Source organism: Mixophyes fleayi, chromosome 9, assembly GCF_038048845.1.
Source record: "Mixophyes fleayi isolate aMixFle1 chromosome 9, aMixFle1.hap1, whole genome shotgun sequence".
Taxonomy (NCBI): Eukaryota; Metazoa; Chordata; class Amphibia; order Anura; family Limnodynastidae; genus Mixophyes; species Mixophyes fleayi.
Window position 1 is genome coordinate 25304301 of NC_134410.1, and position 19273 is coordinate 25323573.

At 42.6% G+C, this 19273-nt stretch overlaps 1 protein-coding gene across 2 annotated transcripts in view; it reads left to right on the forward strand.

The window, feature by feature from the left end:
• Positions 1 to 8301: 8301 nt before the first annotated feature.
• COQ8B (coenzyme Q8B) overlaps positions 8302 to 19273 on the forward strand; it is a 34909-nt gene continuing 23937 nt past the window's right edge. The window contains exons 1-3 of one of the 2 annotated variants that reach the window (XM_075187031.1): positions 8302 to 8587; positions 11481 to 11657; positions 13748 to 14026. In XM_075187031.1, coding sequence (XP_075043132.1) covers positions 11481 to 11657; positions 13748 to 14026 — 456 coding nt within the window. In that variant the 5' untranslated portion in view covers positions 8302 to 8587. Of the gene's footprint in view, positions 8593 to 11480; positions 11658 to 13747; positions 14027 to 19273 lie in introns of both variants that reach the window. The other variant, XM_075187030.1, reaches the window with a different exon arrangement.

The window sequence follows — 19273 nt, forward strand, 5'->3', positions numbered from 1 at the left end:
GTTTCCTCCGGGCGCTCCGGTTTCCTCTTACACTCCAAAAACATAGTAGGTTACTTGGCAGCTATCAAATTGACCTTAGTCTCTCTCTGTGTGTGTATGTTGGGGAATTTAGACTGTAAGCTATATTGGGGCAGGGACGGATGTGAATGAGTTCTCTGTACAGCGCTGCGGAATTAGTGGCGCTAAACAAACTGATGATGATGATGATGATGATGAAGTGGGAGTACCTGCAGGCCAACACCCTAACATTTAACATGGCAGAAGCAGCAATTGTGTGAAAGGGTTAATGTTAAGAAGGGAGTGATACTTTAAAAGGCATGAATCTATATTCTCTAGAGAGAAGTGATTCTGTAATTCAAAACATATCCTGTAAGAGTTAAACTTGTAATAGATGGACCACAGAATTAAACGACAATACACAACAACTAGAGAAATATCAACAATAAAAGTGATCTACTTTGGGAAGTTAGAGCAAAGAATCTGGTCTGAGGACTTGTCTGGCAGGATCAGGAACGATGCAGTTGCCACAGTCCTATACAGCACTCGGAGGACTGAGATTGCAGTTAGGACTGTGAGGTCCACATATGTCATATCCCAGTTCCAATCAGGAAAGTAGCAATGGTATAACATCTGACAAAGAGGAAAGTTGGTCAATGGAGGTGGCGAGGGACCTGAAAGGTCCACAGAGAGGCTGTGGTCATCTAGTATAGCCAGCTTACCAGTCGTCAATAAACTGCATGGTCCAAATAAGCAAGGGTGCCCCATATAAAATATATGCTTAGATCGAGGAATCTTCTTCCCACTCATTTCAACTCAGCTCTGATAAAGCTATTACCCAACCCGGGGAGGGACTTGGAGAAATCAGCCTCCTATCGACCTGAAACATTGCTTAATGTAGACGATAACATTTTCACAAAATTATTAGCGGACCAGCTAAAATTAGTACTGCCTCATATTGTCCACCCCGATCAAACAGGGTTCATTTGGTGCAGGCATTCAGTGACAAATGTGCAGAAAGTCTTGGCTGTGATTCCTCAGGGAGGTCGACACCGAAAGTCTTTTGACTTGGTCACATGGGACCACCTATTTGAAACATTACGTCGGTTCGGGTTCCCTGATGGATTTGTGAACACCCTGCAAACATTTTAAACACAACCAATGACCCAGATTTTGACTAATGGTTACCTTTCTGGTATGTTCTGCATCCAACGGGGAACGTGTCATGGAAGCCCCCTGTCACCACTATTGTTCGCTCTAGCAGTGGAATCTCTGGCTATTGTCTTAAGGTCAAACACGGTTTACCAGGGCATAAAAGTTGATGGCATAGACAGTTCAGTAGCTCTTTTCATGTACAATATGTTATTGTTAATATCCAACCCCATATGATCTGTACTGCTTATATTGGAAACCATTGAAATGATCTTTTGCCGGCTATAAAATAAATGTAGACAAATCGGAGGCCCTTACTGATCATACCTCCTCTCCTGGTGTCTGCGACACATTTTCCCAATTTAAAGTAGTGAAGGATAAACTTAAATACTTAGGTATAAATATCCATGCTGATCTGAAAACTTATATAAATTTAATTAACATCATATAATTAGTGAAATATCATCTAAAATGAATAATTGGAAAGATCTAAACATCTCCCTGCTTAGTAGAAATGCTGTTATCAAAACTGTATTATTTCCCAAGCTCACCTACCCATTGCAAATACTCTCTGTCACTCTATCCACAGTTGACGTTGCTCAATGCGTCAAAATGTTTTCTAATTTTCTATGGAAAAACTATAGACCCACAATCGCTAAATCTAAACTACAGAAAGTGGGGGGGAGGCATTGGCTTTCTTGATGTTGTGGCCTTTGCAGTTTGCCCTATTCCGCTATGCTTCAGGCTGGTTATTACGACAGGCTTTTTAGGTCCATATAGAATTGGAAGGGGAGCACTTTGCACCCTACTCTTTAGCAGTCTTACTTCACATGCCCCCACATCTTCTCCCCACCACCATGGTGAGTGATATTCTGTTTTGTGACACATACCGTGCATGGCGTATGATTAATAAAAAGTAGTGCGGACCCCTGGGATCACTATGTATGACACCATATGGGGTAACCCTGCATTTGAACCTGGGTTATCCAATAAATACTTTTTGGAATGGAAATGTAAATGAATCTCCTCTATTAAAGATGTGTTTGACCCAGGTTGATCTTTATACTCTTTTCAACAGGTTTTCCACAAGCATTCATTAGATAATAGACAATTCTACATGTACTTACAGGTATGCCATTTCATTATGACTATGATACTTAATAAGTCTAAATTGCCAGAGCTGGACACTGCGGATAACTTTTTTAACTTTCTGAAGACTAACAAATTTAGAAACCGATACTTATATAAGGATCTCTTCTACTGTGGTAACACTAGACTATGGAAACACATACTCCAAAATTGGAGCTGCAACATTCCCTCCATTAATGATCCTGAAAACTTTCTGATGTACCATCACACAACTCTGAAGTGTCTAGCTTCGGCGAGAGGTACATATTGAATTAATCCATCGAGCCTATATATTCCGGTTACAGCACTTTTTTCGGGCTGCACCCACTCTATGGAATTCTCTCCCTCGCACAATAAGACTCTCCTCTGGTCTACAAACTTTCAAGCAGTTTCTGAAAACTCACCTCTTCAGACAAGCTTATAATATTCCTCAACCACCCTCTTAACCTCACTACATTACCCAATTACAATGTTACACAATTTCACACAACTACCCCCTGACCAACATTGTTGTGTGACAGAACCATTTAGCTTATGAGTCACTTTTACCTTTTCCAACTGGCTGGGTCGAAATGCAAAATGTAGACTTAGCCTCATGTATCAAACTCCCATTGTCCCATAGATTGCAAGCTTGCGAGCAAGGCCTTCTCACCTCTTTGTCTGTTTTACCCACTTGCTTATTAGTTTACTGTGTTTGTCCCCAATTGTAATGTGCTACGGAATATGTTGGCACTATATAAATAAATAAATGATGATGATGATGATATATCACAGGAGCAAAGAAAACACTTTGTAACTGAAGAAAGAGGTTTCTGTCCAAAGTGCCGTCAAAACTCGGCCCCCTTTTACAACATTTTCTGTGAATGTCCGAAAATATCCCCTTTTTCGGAATAAAATCCTAGCTTTCTTGAAATCCGTTTTTGAGATCACTCTGTGCAGGAGCTCCATACTACTGCTTTACTGTAATTTCGTTGTTAGGAAGGATAGTTTGCCTCCTACCAATATCATACCACTCTTAACGGTCATATTAACAGTGGCTAAAAAAGCGATTTTACACAATTGGACACATCCTCTTCTCCCCTTCCTAAAAGACGTACTAACAGAATAGCTGGAAATTTGACAGACGGGCAGCCTTCCCAGATGTTAGAAAAGGGGGACCTCAAATTATATTCATAATGAGGTTCCTACAGAGAATCACTACATGAGACCCAGCTACATACTATTATTAAGGTGTTTTGAATCCACTACCTGATTTCTATATAGGTGGGAGAACAGATGATTAATGGCCCTAATCTACCTCTGGAAACGTAGCTTATGCTATTCCATCTTCCACCCCCTCCACCTGTATGGACAGATGCATGCCAATGAAGTCTCATCTATGATGTGAACTTGTTTAATTCCCTATCTACAGATAGTTGGTCCACTTGCATTTCCTATCTGTGGTGTTGCGTGCACTCTTTTGCCTCATGATTGTTTTACAATGTCTTAGTTCTGTTTTGTTTTAAATTTCTGTTTGACACCATGTAAATGTTTTCCAAATAGTGCTATTTTAAACCATACTGTATGCTCTCAGACTCTCCTATGTGATTTATGTACATCTATTTGATGAATATCCGTCTTGTTCTACTCTTTTATCTGTGAACCGTTTGCTGAATGTTTACTGTGTGTTGTTTTTTTTTGTTTGAAACCAAGTAAGTCCACTGGGGCTTTGAAGCTATCAGTGAATGTTGAATAATGAACAGACCAACCATCCGAATGTATTATCTTTCATAAAGTCCAACTGTCATGCCTGAGGATTTGTCTATACCCAGACTGGGTTGTGTCTCTGGAGTTGAAATGGTGGCTACATGCACAAAGCTGGCTGACCTGATTATGTCCTTTCGCATGAGAGGGAAAGACCAAGTGTAGGTGGTGGTTGCTGATGGTTCAGGAGATTACTAAGTATGAGTGGCACAGGAGACTGGCAAGAAGTCAAGAGTAGCAAGATGGTGATCAGATTAGCAATGAAGATCAGACTGGAAACAAAATGCTGGACCAGACTGGAACTGGAATGCTGGGACCGGAATGCTGAGACTGGAATGTAATCGGAATGCTGGGAGTGGAACCGGAATGCAGGCTGCACTGCCTGGGCAGAAGGAACTGAGTAGACTGCAGACTGCTTGAAACCAGGTTGGCATCTGAGTAATCAACGTTGCACTGGCAACAGGTTAGGGCTCCAGGAAGTCCTTTTATGGTAACTGCTATCCACTGATTGGAGGATGTGGTCAGCTGAGCTGAAGCAGCACTCTGACTGTGCTGAGAGAGATCAGGTGTTTGGATTCAAGATGGCGCCACCCATGCACTGGTTTTGGAGGGATCTCTGGACTGGAGACCAACTGGGCAGCATCCTGCAGAGAGATCTGAGACCAGAAGAGTCTGAGGTCCGCAGGGACAGCTTAGAAAGGCGGCGGAGGGCTAAGTATCAGGACTTGAGAGCCTGGTGCGTGACACCAACTCTATTTGAAATCCAGTCATGCATTACTCTTTATTGAGTCCATTGCCTAATAAAATGATCAGAGTCTGTAAGCCAAAGGCAGGCCACCTGAGAGACCCAACAGCAAGCAATGGTTTAGAGCGGCGGTTCCCAAACTGTGCGCCGCGGCTCCCAGGGGTGCCGCGGCTCTGTCACTGGGGTGCCGCGGGCCAGACATAAAAAAAAACAAAACACAGAAACTTACCAATCCGTCGGGCGCTGGGACCCAGCAGCCTCCTCTCTCCTGCAGCTGTCACTGAATATCGACAAGCTGCAGGAGAGAGGAGGCTGCTGGGTCCCGGCGCCCGACGGATTGGTAAGTTTCTGTGGTTTTTTCTTTTATGGCTGGTGCGGGGCAGAGTGAGAGGGATCGTGGCAGAGGAGGGGGACAGAGGAGGAGAGCAGAGGATGGTGACAGCGGGACAGAGGATGGTGACAGAGGATGGTGACAGCGGGACAGAGGAGGAGAGCAGAGGATGGTGACAGCGGGGCAGAGGAGGAGAGCAGAGGATGGTGACAGAGGTTGGTGACAGGATGGTGACAGAGGATGGTGACAGCGGGGCAGAGGATGGTGACAGCGGGACAGAGGTTGGTGACAGAGGATGGTGACAGCGGGACAGAGGTTGGTGACAGAGGATGGTGACAGCGGGACAGAGGAGGAGAGCAGAGGATGGTGACAGCGGGGCAGAGGAGGAGAGCAGAGGATGGTGACAGCGGGGCAGAGGTTGGTGACAGAGGATGGTGACAGCGGGACAGAGGAGGAGAGCAGAGGATGGTGACAGCGGGGCAGAGGAGGAGAGCAGAGGATGGTGACAGCGGGGCAGAGGTTGGTGACAGAGGATGGTGACAGCGGGGCAGAGGAGGAGAGCAGAGGATGGTGACAGCGGGACAGAGGTTGGTGACAGAGGATGGTGACAGCGGGACAGAGGAGGAGAGCAGAGGATGGGGACAGCGGGGCAGAGGATGGGGACAGAGGATGGTGACAGCGGGGCAGAGGTTGGTGACAGAGGATGGTGACAGCGGGACAGAGGAGGAGAGCAGAGGATGGTGACAGCAGGGCAGAGGAGGGGGACAGAGAGCAGAGGATGGTGACAGCGGGGCAGAGGATGGGGACAGAGAGCAGAGGATGGTGACAGCAGGGCAGAGGAGGGGGACAGAGAGCAGAGGAGGGGGACAGAGAGCAGAGGATGGTGACAGCAGGGCAGAGGAGGGGGACAGAGAGCAGAGGAGGGGGACAGAGGGGCAGAAGATGGGGACAGAGAGCAGAGGATGGTGACAGCGGGACAGAGGAGGAGAGCAGAGGATGGGGACAGAGGGCAGAGGATGGTGACAGCAGGGCAGAGGATGGGGACAGAGAGCAGAGGATGGTGACAGCAGGGCAGAGGAGGGGGACAGAGAGCAGAGGAGGGGGACAGAAGAGCAGAGGATGGGGACAGAGAGCAGAGGATGGTGACAGCAGGGCAGAGGATGGGGACAGAGAGAAGAGGATGGGGACAGCGGGGCAGAGAAGGGGGACAGAGAGCAGAGGAGGGGCACAGCGGGGCAGTGGAGGGGGACACAGCGTGAGAGGGCAGAGGAGGGGACAGTGTGTGAGAGGGCAGAGGAGGGGGACAGTGTGTGAGAGGGCAGAGGAGGGGGACATTGTGAGAGAGGGCAGAGGAGGGGGGACAGCGTGACAGAGGGCAGAGGGGGCAGTGTGAGAGAGGGCAGTGTGTCTGGATGCAGAGGGGGCATTTTTGCATACAACTAAATAAGTATTTTTGTCCTGACCTAAATACTTATAACAATTTTTTGACCCAACTACTTCTAAAACAGGACTGCTCAATAATTATTTTGGAGGGGTGCCTGGAAAAAATTTGGAGACTCTAAAGGTGCCGCGAACTGCAAAAGTTTGGGAACCACTGGTTTAGAGCAAGCCTGGCCAGGTGTTGTGAAACTACAAGTCCCAACACTGCCAGCTGGCTACATACTTGCCGACTTTGTGACTCTGTCCTCCGGGAGAGCTAGAGGACAGGTCATGTGACAGGGGTAGGAGGTGGCATGGTGACATCTTTTCATCACCATAGCTCTGCCCCCAATTTAAAATGCCAAAATTCATGGCATTGAATAGCAGAAGCGGGGCTTAATGACGCGATTAAGCCCTGCCCCCTATTATTCAACGCCGGGAATTTAGGCATTTTTTAGGATCCGGGAGGTTTGCATACTCTTACGGGAAAAGTATGCTGGGGGTTATATTTTCACAATGTCTGGAGAGCCACAGGTTACCCAGGCGTGATTTAGAGAACATAATACGTTTGAAGCAGCTGATCTCTGGTGAAGCCAGTGAGTCATAACCCCAATGAGTGGCTGAATTATCACAGGGTATACTGGTGGACCACAAGCAGGAAATCCATACTGAATAATATAAAGTTGGTCCTTTGGTAGGAGATTGCTGGTGCATTTCTTCCCATGACCCAATACCATAGTAACTTTAATGCAATTAACACAACCTCAGAGTTTCATAATTTTGAACTATTAGCATACACAGGCCTTGTACAGCTAGAATAGGGTGCAGGTGCAATGGCAATTGTGGGTAACAGGGACAATGTGCGTTTTGCGGCAGTGCGCCACAGGGGAATGGCCATGTCTCATTAGGGGTGTGCGCAGCAATTCCAATCGCTGTGCCGCCCCCAGCCACATCCAAAACACCCTTTCAATGCCACATGCACCAGCGGCATGTACATGCAGCAAAACGAAGAGATCTTGTGAATGTTTAATGTGTGTTTTCTTGTTGTTTCTGCTTTTTAGTTATTTTTTTTTATCAGATTGTGTTTTCTTCCCTTCTATGTTCGGTTCCAGTAAATGAAGAGGAGGACACTTTTTAATATTAAATTTAGATAATAGAAATCCTGCATGATGAGTTGGCAGGACTGTTCTTGTAAGTTGGTTTGAAGAAACTACTGGAGAGAAAAGTTAATTCTTCCCAAGACGGAGCCATATATTTATTGTCCGCCAATTCCCGGCGCTTTGAAGTCATTTTCTTCAAACGGCAATTTTATTAGGCCAAAACCCATCGTAGTAAAAATACCACTGAGGGATTTATAAAACAAAAATAATAAAAATAAAATCTGTTCATCACTGCTCTGTATAGTGCAGGAGACAGACCTCACAACTTTCTCACTGTGGGACAAGTCTGGCTGCAGGCAGAAGTCATCCACGTCCCAACTCTAAATGTGTCTGCACATTTTAATGCCCCCAACTCTACAGTACAACAAGTACAATCCAGCACATTCTAGTAGGTTTTAGATTTCTAAATAAGGCCTAAAATGAGAGAACAGTGACCCAACCAACCCACTGACACATGCAGATGACTGCAGTGCTCCACTACATGACACTAAATCTATGTCACATGACCTCCCTAAGTGACACCTCTGTCTGCATATTACATTCTATGCAGGATGAGTTAGATCACGTGACCTCTCCGACATACATCCACATGTCCTGCCAGCAGCTCATAACCTTCAAACCGTCTCTAGCTGCAAGCCAATCACCGCTCTTCTCTCATCTAGCATAGCGAAACGCACCTTTGAGAACAGCGCTGTGATTGGCGGTTGGGTACACAGGGTGCTGATTGGCTGTAAGGGAAAGTGTAGCGTATTCTGGCTCCCGGTGTTCACATTTCGCCTCACAGAGATCCCCGGGATACCGGCCAAAGTTAGGAAACTCTTGTGCTGCGGCGGTTTACCTATTAGAGAAGTTGCCCGAATCAAAAATGGTGGCCGAGGGTGTACAGTGAGTACAGGGGGCAGAAGACAGAAGGTGAGGTGAGTAACTCCAATACATCAATTTCAATTGTTCCTCCAAATATATCCTTAAAGAAAACCTAATTTTTAATGCTGTTAACTGCGTATATTGAGAAGTCAAGGCATGACCCTGTCTGTATGACACAAGTGGGTGCAATGTATTGAACATTGTAAATAAATGCAGTGTATCAACTCCCAGCATCAACAGGAAGCACAACACACATACTTTAGGTATCTATATGTATGCACATAACATGGTAACGACGGATAAATGCAGTTATTTGTTAGTCTATCATTGTTAGACTTTACATGAGAATAATAAATTCCTCACAACCAGCCACATGGTTGTAAGACAGAAAGTGTCAGAACTTATAGATGAAGTATTGGTTTTTATTGCACACCAAACTTTCTGTACTGTGATCGTAAGTTTATGATTTAACAAAAAGAAATCCCCCTAAAAAAATTTTCGGTTAACCCTTTTGTACAGTCGCAGCCATTTCAGTGACGTATAAGTAACATATTTTAAAGATATAGAAAAAATAGAGCTATATTGTGTATAATAGTAAGCAGTATAAGGCACACATTTTAATCACTTTGTATTATTATTATCTTTTTATGACTGGCCGGAGTTTCTGAATTATTGGTACTTTTTGTTCATTGTCCTGTATGGTTTCACCCTGTATAGTCTACTGTTAGTACTGTGTGCGGCGCTGCGGATACCTTGTGGCGCCTAACAAATAAATGATGATGATGATAATAATATCTTTTATCTATAAAGTGCCACAAATCTTCCACAGCCGCCTATTATTATTATTACCATTTATTTATATAGCGCCACTAATTCCGCAGCGCTGTACAGAGAGCTCACTCACATCAGTCCCTGCCCCATTGGGGCTTGCAGTCTAAATTCTCACACACACACGCAGATGCAGACACAGACTAGGGTCAATTTCTTAGAAGCCAATTAACCTACCAGTATGTTTTTGGAGTGTGGGAGGAAACCGGAGCACCAGGAGGAAACCCACGCAAACACGGGGAGAACATACAAACTCCTCACAGATAAGGCCAATTGGGAATTGAACTCATGACCCCACTGCTGTAAGGCAGAAGTGCTAACCACTTAGCCACCGTGCTATGTAGGAGGATGAACTGAGTACCCATTTCATCATCACCATTTATATAGCACCACTGATTCCGCAGCACTGTACAGAGAACTCACTCATATCAGTCCCTGTCCCATTGGAGCTTACAGTCTAAATTCCCTAACATACACACACAGACAGAGAGAGACTAGGGTCAATTTTGATAGCAGCCAATTAACCTACCAGTATATTTTTGGAGTGTGGGAGGAAACTGGAGCACCTGGAGGAAACCCACGCAAACACATTTACAAATTAAACATTGAATACCTGATACATAGTTATACAATCAACATGCACAAGTTAAGAGAGTACATAACAAATTAAGCAGAACAAAAAAAGAAATGAGAACAGTAAGCATGCATGGGTACAGATAAACATAATAAATGTATGGATGACAATTTATTGCATAGCATACAGAAACAATTCAACATAAGGCTTGATAGAAACACACAAACGGAGAGTGGACAGACAGGAGACATAGGGGCCTATTTACCATGATTCACACTTTTGCTCTGGTAAGTATGATTTGTCATTGCAGCAATGACTGATGACTTAACAGAGCAATTTACTATTAGTCATGTTGAGACAGCGCATCTGATAGGAGGCTGTCCTGGCAATGACTCTGATTGGGAACTCCGGGTTCTGACCCAGTCTTTACTGACTGAGGGTCGTGCGGGCACAGGGGTCTTATCTGTTAATTAACGTAGGGGAGAGCAGGAAGGCTGCTGGATTGGGATCCGAAGATCCCTCTCCTGTGATGCTCCCCCCATAGGACTGAATGGCTAATGCTAAGTTTTTAGAGCTTGATAAATTTGCCTCCCCATTGTGTGTTATGGGAACTGCGATATTGTGCTGTACCTTGCCTAAAGCAGTAGATATCTCCGATATCCCCTGCATTAGGCTTTGGTTAAATTGTGACTATACTTAAAAATGCCTAAACCATGTGTAAAAAGCCATTTCCGCATGGGTTAAGCCTTGATATATAGGCCCATTAGGGTAGAGGACCTTGCTTGTGAGAGCTTGCACTCTAAAGGGAGGGGTAATCAGAGACAATAGGAGCAAATGGGATGATAGGAACAGTGGTGCTGTAGATGGTGCTTTGAATTATAATGGGGATGGGGGGTGGATTTGGTGATGTATCGCCAAATGCACCCCCCATCTTTCCTTCTGCTGATTCCATAAGGAAAGATGGACAAAAAAAGATTATTGAGGTATTTATGAGATTTTCTTTTCTGGTTGACAATATTAAATTTAAGCATTTAAGATAGGAGAATAGTAGATGAGTGTTAATTAGTGAAGAGTGGAGTAGTGAGTGGACAATATAAGTAAAGGGTAAGAAACATAATGCCATGGAACGAAAGTAAGAAAAACAGTTTAGTAAACATTGTGAGTTTTGATAGGGGTTAGTGAATATGTGACAAGGGAATAAGAGAGAGAAGCAAACGTAGTAGAGCGATCCATACCTAGCAGGTTACGTCATCCAGGTAGAGACATGAGCAGAGTCTGGAGATAGCGGCTGATGATTTATTGTTTGTAGTCCTCACAAGTTGTTCAACTGTGTTTATTCATTGTGATGATTGTACACTGTGATAAAAAATCACTATTGCTTGTACTGTGACACTATGGAAATCTGTGAATAAACCTGTTTAGTAACCTTGGGACTATGCTTTTAATATGTTCTCGTTAAATCTGGGCATGTGATTGATATTTATGGTTACGTAAACAGCACTGTTCTAATACTGAGATTTTATGGTTTTGTCCTCTAAGATGTGGAGCGAGGTCGCCATGGTGTTACAGGGAGCGTCCCGTGTGGCGCAGGCTGTGGTGAAGAGGGGTTGTGAAGAGCTGCGTATGGTGACTGCTACCTCCACGTTGGGAAGTGGGTTTAAGTCTGTGCAGGCCTCGGCTGAGCGGTGTGTGGGGACAGTCTTCACAAACATGCAGGTGAGGGAAGATGGTACTTAATAAAATGTACTTTTCACAGTAGACGTAATCAGGGCATGAGATATTTATTTATTTATTTTGTTGGGAGGCCTCCCGGTTATATCAGCAGGTTTATGCTTTCATTGAAGGCAGGTTATCCATATACCTTCCCCTGTTATTAATTTCCCAGCATCTGGGCATTTCTGTGAGGCAATAAAAGTATTTTCCTGCAGCTTAAAGTAATTGACCTGCTATTGGTAGACCCTGGGTAAAGAACTTATATACCCACTTTTCAATTAAAGTAGAGACTTTATTTCTCTTGCACCTTTGACCAAAGAAAGGGCTGCCCAATTAGATATGTACCTCTGAAAAGTACAGTGTGCTCCTAGTACGTGCTGACCCATAATCCCACAGCTGTGGCAGCCATTTTGTAAAGTGAACCAATATTCATGTGATTTGCCTCAAGCCTCAGGTGACTAGTTCCTGGTAAAATGATAGGCTGCATATTCGTTCAAAGTACTGGAAAAAAAAGAGGTTGGGTAAGGGATGCAGCCACAGGGATGAACCTAAAAGTATATGGAGGGGAATTCCTACCTTCCCGATAAGTGATACCAAAAGTGTAAATATGTTCTGGGCTCATAAAGATGATGTGAAAATTAGATTTTAATCTTGTTATAGTAAAAACATAAACATAACATGTTCCGGCCGGAACATGTTATGTTTATGTTTATGTTTTTACTATAACAAGATTAAAATCTAATTTTCACATCATCTTTATGCGCCCAGAACCTATTTACACTTTTGTATATTAGTTCAACCCACAAAATGCTGCCTTAACTGTGCTTAAATGGCAGGTCCTCTTAAATACTGCCAATATTGTTTTAAAGGCCGTACACAACCTTGTGTAATGTAATGAACAGAGCTTGAGTCGATAGCTCTAGACTGGAAAGGTTAATTTTAGTGCTTCTTTTTTATAGCACTTTCTAAAACACAGGCCCAAACTGGTGTTCTAGATTGTGGTCATAAAGATGGCAGCATATAATCAAATAAATAGATTATGCACTTTGTGCTCAGACTATACTTGGAGCTAAGTGAGTGTGCCATTATATATAACTTTCTGTACAGAAATGATATTTGCTTTGTAGGACTGGTCGCTGATGATATTGCAGTCATGCCTTTGTTTAGTTGACTTGATGGGCCGTAGTAAGATTGGGGTTGGTGCAGAGCTGTCTGGAAGATAAAAGCCTTAGTTACAAAGAATGTCTGTGTAGAAGGATTCAGCAGTTTCTTTATTTTATTTTAACTAATGTAGAAGTAAAAATGACACTCCAGAAGAACACCACCCAAATCTGACCTGGCTCTATTTATAGCAGGTTATGGTGCGGAAGGAAATTTGGTTATAAAACTAGACAAGTCCTCTAAGATAACATTCAGAGGGGGAGATTCAATTGCCGGTGATGTGGCGGAGCGGAGATTTCTGTTAAATGTCCACAGCAAAATGTTGCGGATGTTCTGGAGACACTTCGCAGATAATTGAATCTCCCCCGGAGTGCTACATTTCCTGAATTTCCAGGGTCCCTAAAGTCTTTCCTTGATCCAGCACTGCTCTGCTCTAATAGTACTATCGCTGACTGTTCCAGCCTGTGACATTGTCAATACTGCACCATGGACTTCCTAGTACATGTGAATGGGAAGCGGTTTCGACAACACCACTGGATGCTTGGAACTGTCCAACGGAAGTAGTATCAGAGCGGTGCAGAAACATTTAAGACTTTTGGAACCTCAGCGAATGAAGAAAGTGCACCCTAGGTAAACGAGACTTCATATTTTATCTTAGCATAAACTAAAACGTAAACTTTACCTGACAGAAAAGTTTAAGTTGTAATATCTACTAATTTAATTTACTATGTTCATTTTTTGGTACATCCATCTCACTTATATTAATTATATAAATAGATCTTTTTATTTTGCATTTATCTTCAACATGATTTCTGTAGAATTTGTTGATAAAGGGGAGTAATCCTTTAAACATTTCACTGTTGGTAGTACTCATTGGTTCTAAGAACTGACCCATTATATTATGTCTTGGCTTCCGTTATATTTCTGTACAGGTCCGTAAGGTTGATTCCAGAGAGCGGCCATTGTCTTCCGAGTTCGGTGCTGACTCTTGGAACGTGATGTCAGAGTTTCCGCCAGCAGAAGAGGCATCACCTCCTAGGACAAGCCCTGGTGAGCAACAGAAACAAGGCCTAGGTGTGACTGGAGCAGGCGTGGGTCAAGTCAGAAATTACAGCACAATAAGAGGCCTGACAGCTGATGAACTGGAGAGAGCGAGAGAGACGAAACTGCAGGGTGGAGCAGAGGATCATGGGAGACCCAAGCGGCAGAAGGTGCGAGAACCGTTTCAGTAAATATCAAGTGCACCAGTCTCTCTTCATTCATTAAGTTTTGCCTATTTCTTTCTTTACCCCAGGCTCTCACTCTTTAATTTTATTAAACTTTCAATAACCTCCATTCTGCCTTCATTCTTTATTTTAAAGGGCAACTTTCATCGATTTGAACAGCCAATTAGACCTTTTTAGACATAGCTTCAATCACATTGCTGTGTATAGGGGAATAAAATGATTGCTCGGGCGCTACGGACACCTAGTGGCGCCCTATAAATAAAAATTAATAATAATAATTGCTCAACTCAGTCTACATCTGATGGAAAAATTGTAATATATCAGACAGTGAGTCCCTCTGACCGCGTATGTGGTCACTGTCCAACTGCACTAATGTGGTTCCGTCAGATCCGGATTGTCAGCCATCAGCTGTGTATTGCAGTATTCTCTCTACCTGCAATAGACTGATGCAGGGAAAGGGAAAAATTCAATTAGCGGCTGTGCAGATTTTCGGTTATTGAGCTATCCCAATATTGCGGATGTTGCCTCGCTGCAGAGGACTCCCGTGATCTTTGAAGCACTACGGACAGTTCCCCCAAAGAGTTATATTCCATTCCTGGGAGGCAGAGCACTGGCAACAAACTGACTTCTCCTGTCCCGTAAACCCCCCTGCTTCCCCCCCTTTCCCCCCAGTTTTTCCCCAGAACACTGCACAGGATGTGGGCACAGGACATTGGGCCTTAGTTCCTTTACTTTAATAATTTTACTCTGTATTTTATTTCCCCCCTCTACTGCATATTGAGGGACAGCCTAAGTTGTGCCCTGTAGCTTTTCATGGTGGTGCCTAGTACCCTCTCTGTCCTTTTGCTGCCAATGTGGGATTTGGTTACACACACCTCTGTAGCCGTTTGCAGATAATGCTGAAATGGGCTTTTTGACCAGCTGGTGTGGGAAGGGGATGTTTACTGCATCAACCCCTGCAGCATTATAGGACTTCTATCCCAGTCACTGCAGTGACTTGGGCCAGAAGGACAGAACATTGCCACCTTGTTCTCCTCAGGCACCAAGCAATTAAGAAGCTTCTCCAATCACCTGAGTTGCTTTCTGTCTCCATATGAGTGCCAGGGAGCCGCAGGATTTTCTATGAAGGCCCCATACAGCGGCCTCACTGAATCAAACAAGTGATCTCTGCAGGGGAATATCACAAAGCTCCAGGGTTGCTTGCTGGAGAGTGTAGGGCCAAATAGGTCCCGCACATACATCATGTGGCCACTAGGTGTCCCCTTTAGGCAACAAGTCAGGACAATAACAGCGTAGACCCCCATTAGCAGCTTGTCTCTTTAGCAGTAATATCCTGTCAGTCCTGCCACAGTAGCTGCCTGTCACTCTAACTGCCTGCTTAACCTTTCACTTTGCCTTCTTACCGATAGGCAAGAAGCACAGTAACATGAGCTGCGTGGCATTATTCGCCGCATTTTATGGAGGGTCTCTATCAGAATAGATAAACTTGCCTGAGATATACTCACTTGCGTACACAGAAGACAGAATTTAACCTCAACCTATCTCCCAATTAAATCTAATCCAGGAGATCAGGAAGCAGAGGGAGATTTTTGGTGATTTGCTATCTGTGAGCTTTTGAAACCTCCCCTTGCTATGGGATCAGTATATTGCCCATCCCTAATCTACACCACATATTGTGTTTTAGGAGCCTCCAGGTCCTCAGGTAGCACTAGACACAAATCCAGAGCAAAATAGCAGATTAACAAATCCAATTCATTTTAGATCTGTTCCAAATTCAATAATCCATTTCTTCCTAATCATGTCTATGTTTACCACACGGAAAAATAGAATTACTGTACAAAATTAGATGGTATATTCCCAGCGATCCACATAGAAATTAAACCAAGAGTAAAAAAGAAATTGTATATGTTCATACTTTCTTAGACTTGAAAAATGGCTAACACTGTAAACTAGACACTGGTGGGACAGTACAACCTTCACAAAAAAATATCCAGATCAACAGGCATCCAAGAGTTCTTAGAATTCTCCCAAAAAAATACATTCAATCCAGAAGCTATAGACTCTGCCACAAATGAAACTAGGTACATGTTCATACAGTCTAATGAAATTACTTATTCAGGACAGAAAGAAATTCTTAGAGAAATTTAAGAAAGAAATCACAATCACATCTGAACCATTAACTGACCTACAACATTTTTAAAAAAACTACAAACACACAAAACAAACGTTATAGGATAGAAGATGAATGCATCTGAAAATAAAAATATGTTTTTAAAGGACATAAATGATTATGAACAAAACTGTAGAGACAAATGCAGAGGAATTGGAGGGAAATAAAAAATATCACTAAACCATAGGTCCTACTTACCTGTAATTTCATTATCGATACCTATATTAAACCAGAATCCCAAATACAATTCTAAATACTATACAGTTAATGCTATAAACCATCACTTACAGAAATAATTCTCAACCACTTTAGAAAAAGACTTTGATAGGCATGTACAATAACAACACCATACCTTGGCAGAATAGAAAAGAAAAACTATTCATTTTAAAAAAAGGAAATCGGGTAGGACAGACTCAACACATTATTAGAGCAACAGCCTTGATCTGTAAGAGAGACATTTCAGTACGTGATAATAACCAATGCATAACTCTGAAACCTAGCTTACCAACTTTTAGAAGGGTCAAGGGTCAACCGCGATTCACACCTATTAAGCCAATCAAAACAAGCAGTCCAAAAACTTTATTTGATGCCATAGGTGGGACATTTGGTACCCACAGGGTTGCTATGGGGGAAAAGAAAAGTTTTTATGTAGCAATTAAACCGAACAGTTGGCCAAAACTAAAGGAAAAGATCGGAAAGGTCTTAAGAAGGATCTCTTAGGGTACAGGGACTGTTATAGATAAACCAGTGACACCAAATTTGTAAAAAAAAACTTGTGGGTCTTGTTATTTAAGTATGCAGAGATTTTTCAATGGACGCCAAGTACCATATATTATTGATAAGCTGTAGTTTGGAGAGGGGATCTGGACACTTCCTGACCACATTGAGAATTTACACAGAGCGTTTATAAGAGTATTTATCCAGCCCCTCCAGCAGGGAGCCAAGGAGGAAGGACCATGGACATTTATTAGAGATCAGGGGGGTAAATGTATCAAGCTGAGAGTTTTCCAGTGGGTTTAAAAAACCAATCAGATTCTAGCTATCATTTATTTTGTACATTCTATAAAATGACAGCTAGAATCTGATTGGTTGCTATAGGCAGCATCTCCACTTTTCAAACCCGCCGGAAAACTCTCAGCTTGATACATTTACCCCCAGGAGTTTAGTAATGTCACTAATAAGGTTGGCTACACTATCCCAGAACAGAGATCTTTGGGCAGACTTTTTATTTTGAAGAAAAAAAATAAAAAGGAGAGGGTGTTAAATAAGACTTGAACTAAACAGGGAACTAGAGGAAGAAGGGCTAGAGCCAAAAATATGAGGATCTAAAAGCAGAAGGAATATTTAAGCTTCATATATTTACACTTCCAAAGACACATGTTCCATTTATGAACAAACTTTTTTAATTTGCCCCACAAGAAGTCACAGCAAATTTAAGGTTAAATGAACAGGTACATGCACTACAGCCCTATGTACCATTTTGGACTGAATTTAGGTCCCCTCACCATAATGATGTCCTGATTATCCTCCTGGGTGTTAGCTGGAGACACCCCAGGCCAGAATAAATCAAATGCACATTGAGATTTAATGTAGTTAGAAGTACAAATCTTGTATACCTACAGTTTTTTTGAAGATTGATATCACAGTTTGATTTATAGCTGCCCCTAAGCCAACCTTTTATAAGACGTATATTGAAACCAGCATAGAATAGTTCCACTGAGATATGCTGGTTGTCTTAATTGTGATAAATTGTATTCATTGGTTATTGTAACTGTACTTCTTATCTTGTTATTTTAACATTGTGCTTATCCATCAATGTGCTTTTGGGATACATATATATTTTTAGCACTATTGGATCCATTTACTAATTAAAATAACACCTTTGATATCCTTCTCTTCTGCGCCTGATGTCTACTTGACATATTGTACTTTAGTGGGCTGGGAACCCCCACATCCCCTAAATCTGCAGTATAGTGCACAGATCCAGGGGGGAGGCACAGATTAACAAATCCTGTTCATGTTTGATCCCTAGTCTTAGCTCTTGTTAAGCATGGACCCGACCTCTCGTCGTGTGTAATTGTTAGTACCTCCTGGTACTAACATTTAGATTGTACACTCCACTTCTCAGGCATTGTTTCCCTGATCAGTTATGCGGACTATGCAGTGGGAGATTGTATTCTTTATACAATGATTTATATAGTTCCTTAGTTTACAAGCAGTAACAATAATCAATTTCAGGGTCATAAGTATGTCTTAATGTTGTTTAATATTGCCATGAATCAGCGCAGGTAGGGTTAATGACAATCAGCAAGATTTGTATTAAATTTTCAGTGAACTAGATTGTGGCTATCTTGTGTCTTCATATTACATGTTACCAAAACTATGTCTCTGACTATATTCTTTCAAATACTGTGTGTAGCCCAATTACTATTCCCGATGCCACAGTAGGACATGGTCTCTATAATAACAAACAAAGCAACCCGATAACTATTACATTTAAATTATGATTAGCTGAATATCTGTGTTTTTATGTTTTATGTAGACTTTAAATAACCTCTTTATTATTTGTTTTGTGTATTTAGTTAGTGATGCAGCCACTAGGTGGCGCGTGTCCTGTTCTCAATGATTTCAGAGCAGGAGTTCATTAACTATGTTTAGATTTTACAGGTTGAAGGACTTGTGGCAGAACAAGCATATCTGCCCTCTAGTGGCTGAACTTCCACATATAGACTATGACACAAAATATTGTTTGTTGGAGAAAAAATTGCCCAAAAAATGATGGAACCTTCATAGATCCCTGGGATTACCTGGCTATGGTGTTTGCATAACTGATCAGTGTTTATATAAATACAGGAGAATATATATATATATATATATATATATATATATAATTTTTGCTAAGTGGTTAGCTCTTCTGTCTTACAGCACTGGGGTCATGAGTTCAATTCCCGACCATGGCCTTATCTGTGAGGAGTTTGTATGTTCTCCCTGTGTTTGTGTGAGTTTCCTCCGGGTGTTCCGGTTTCCTCCCACATTCCGAAAACATACTGGTAGGTTAATTG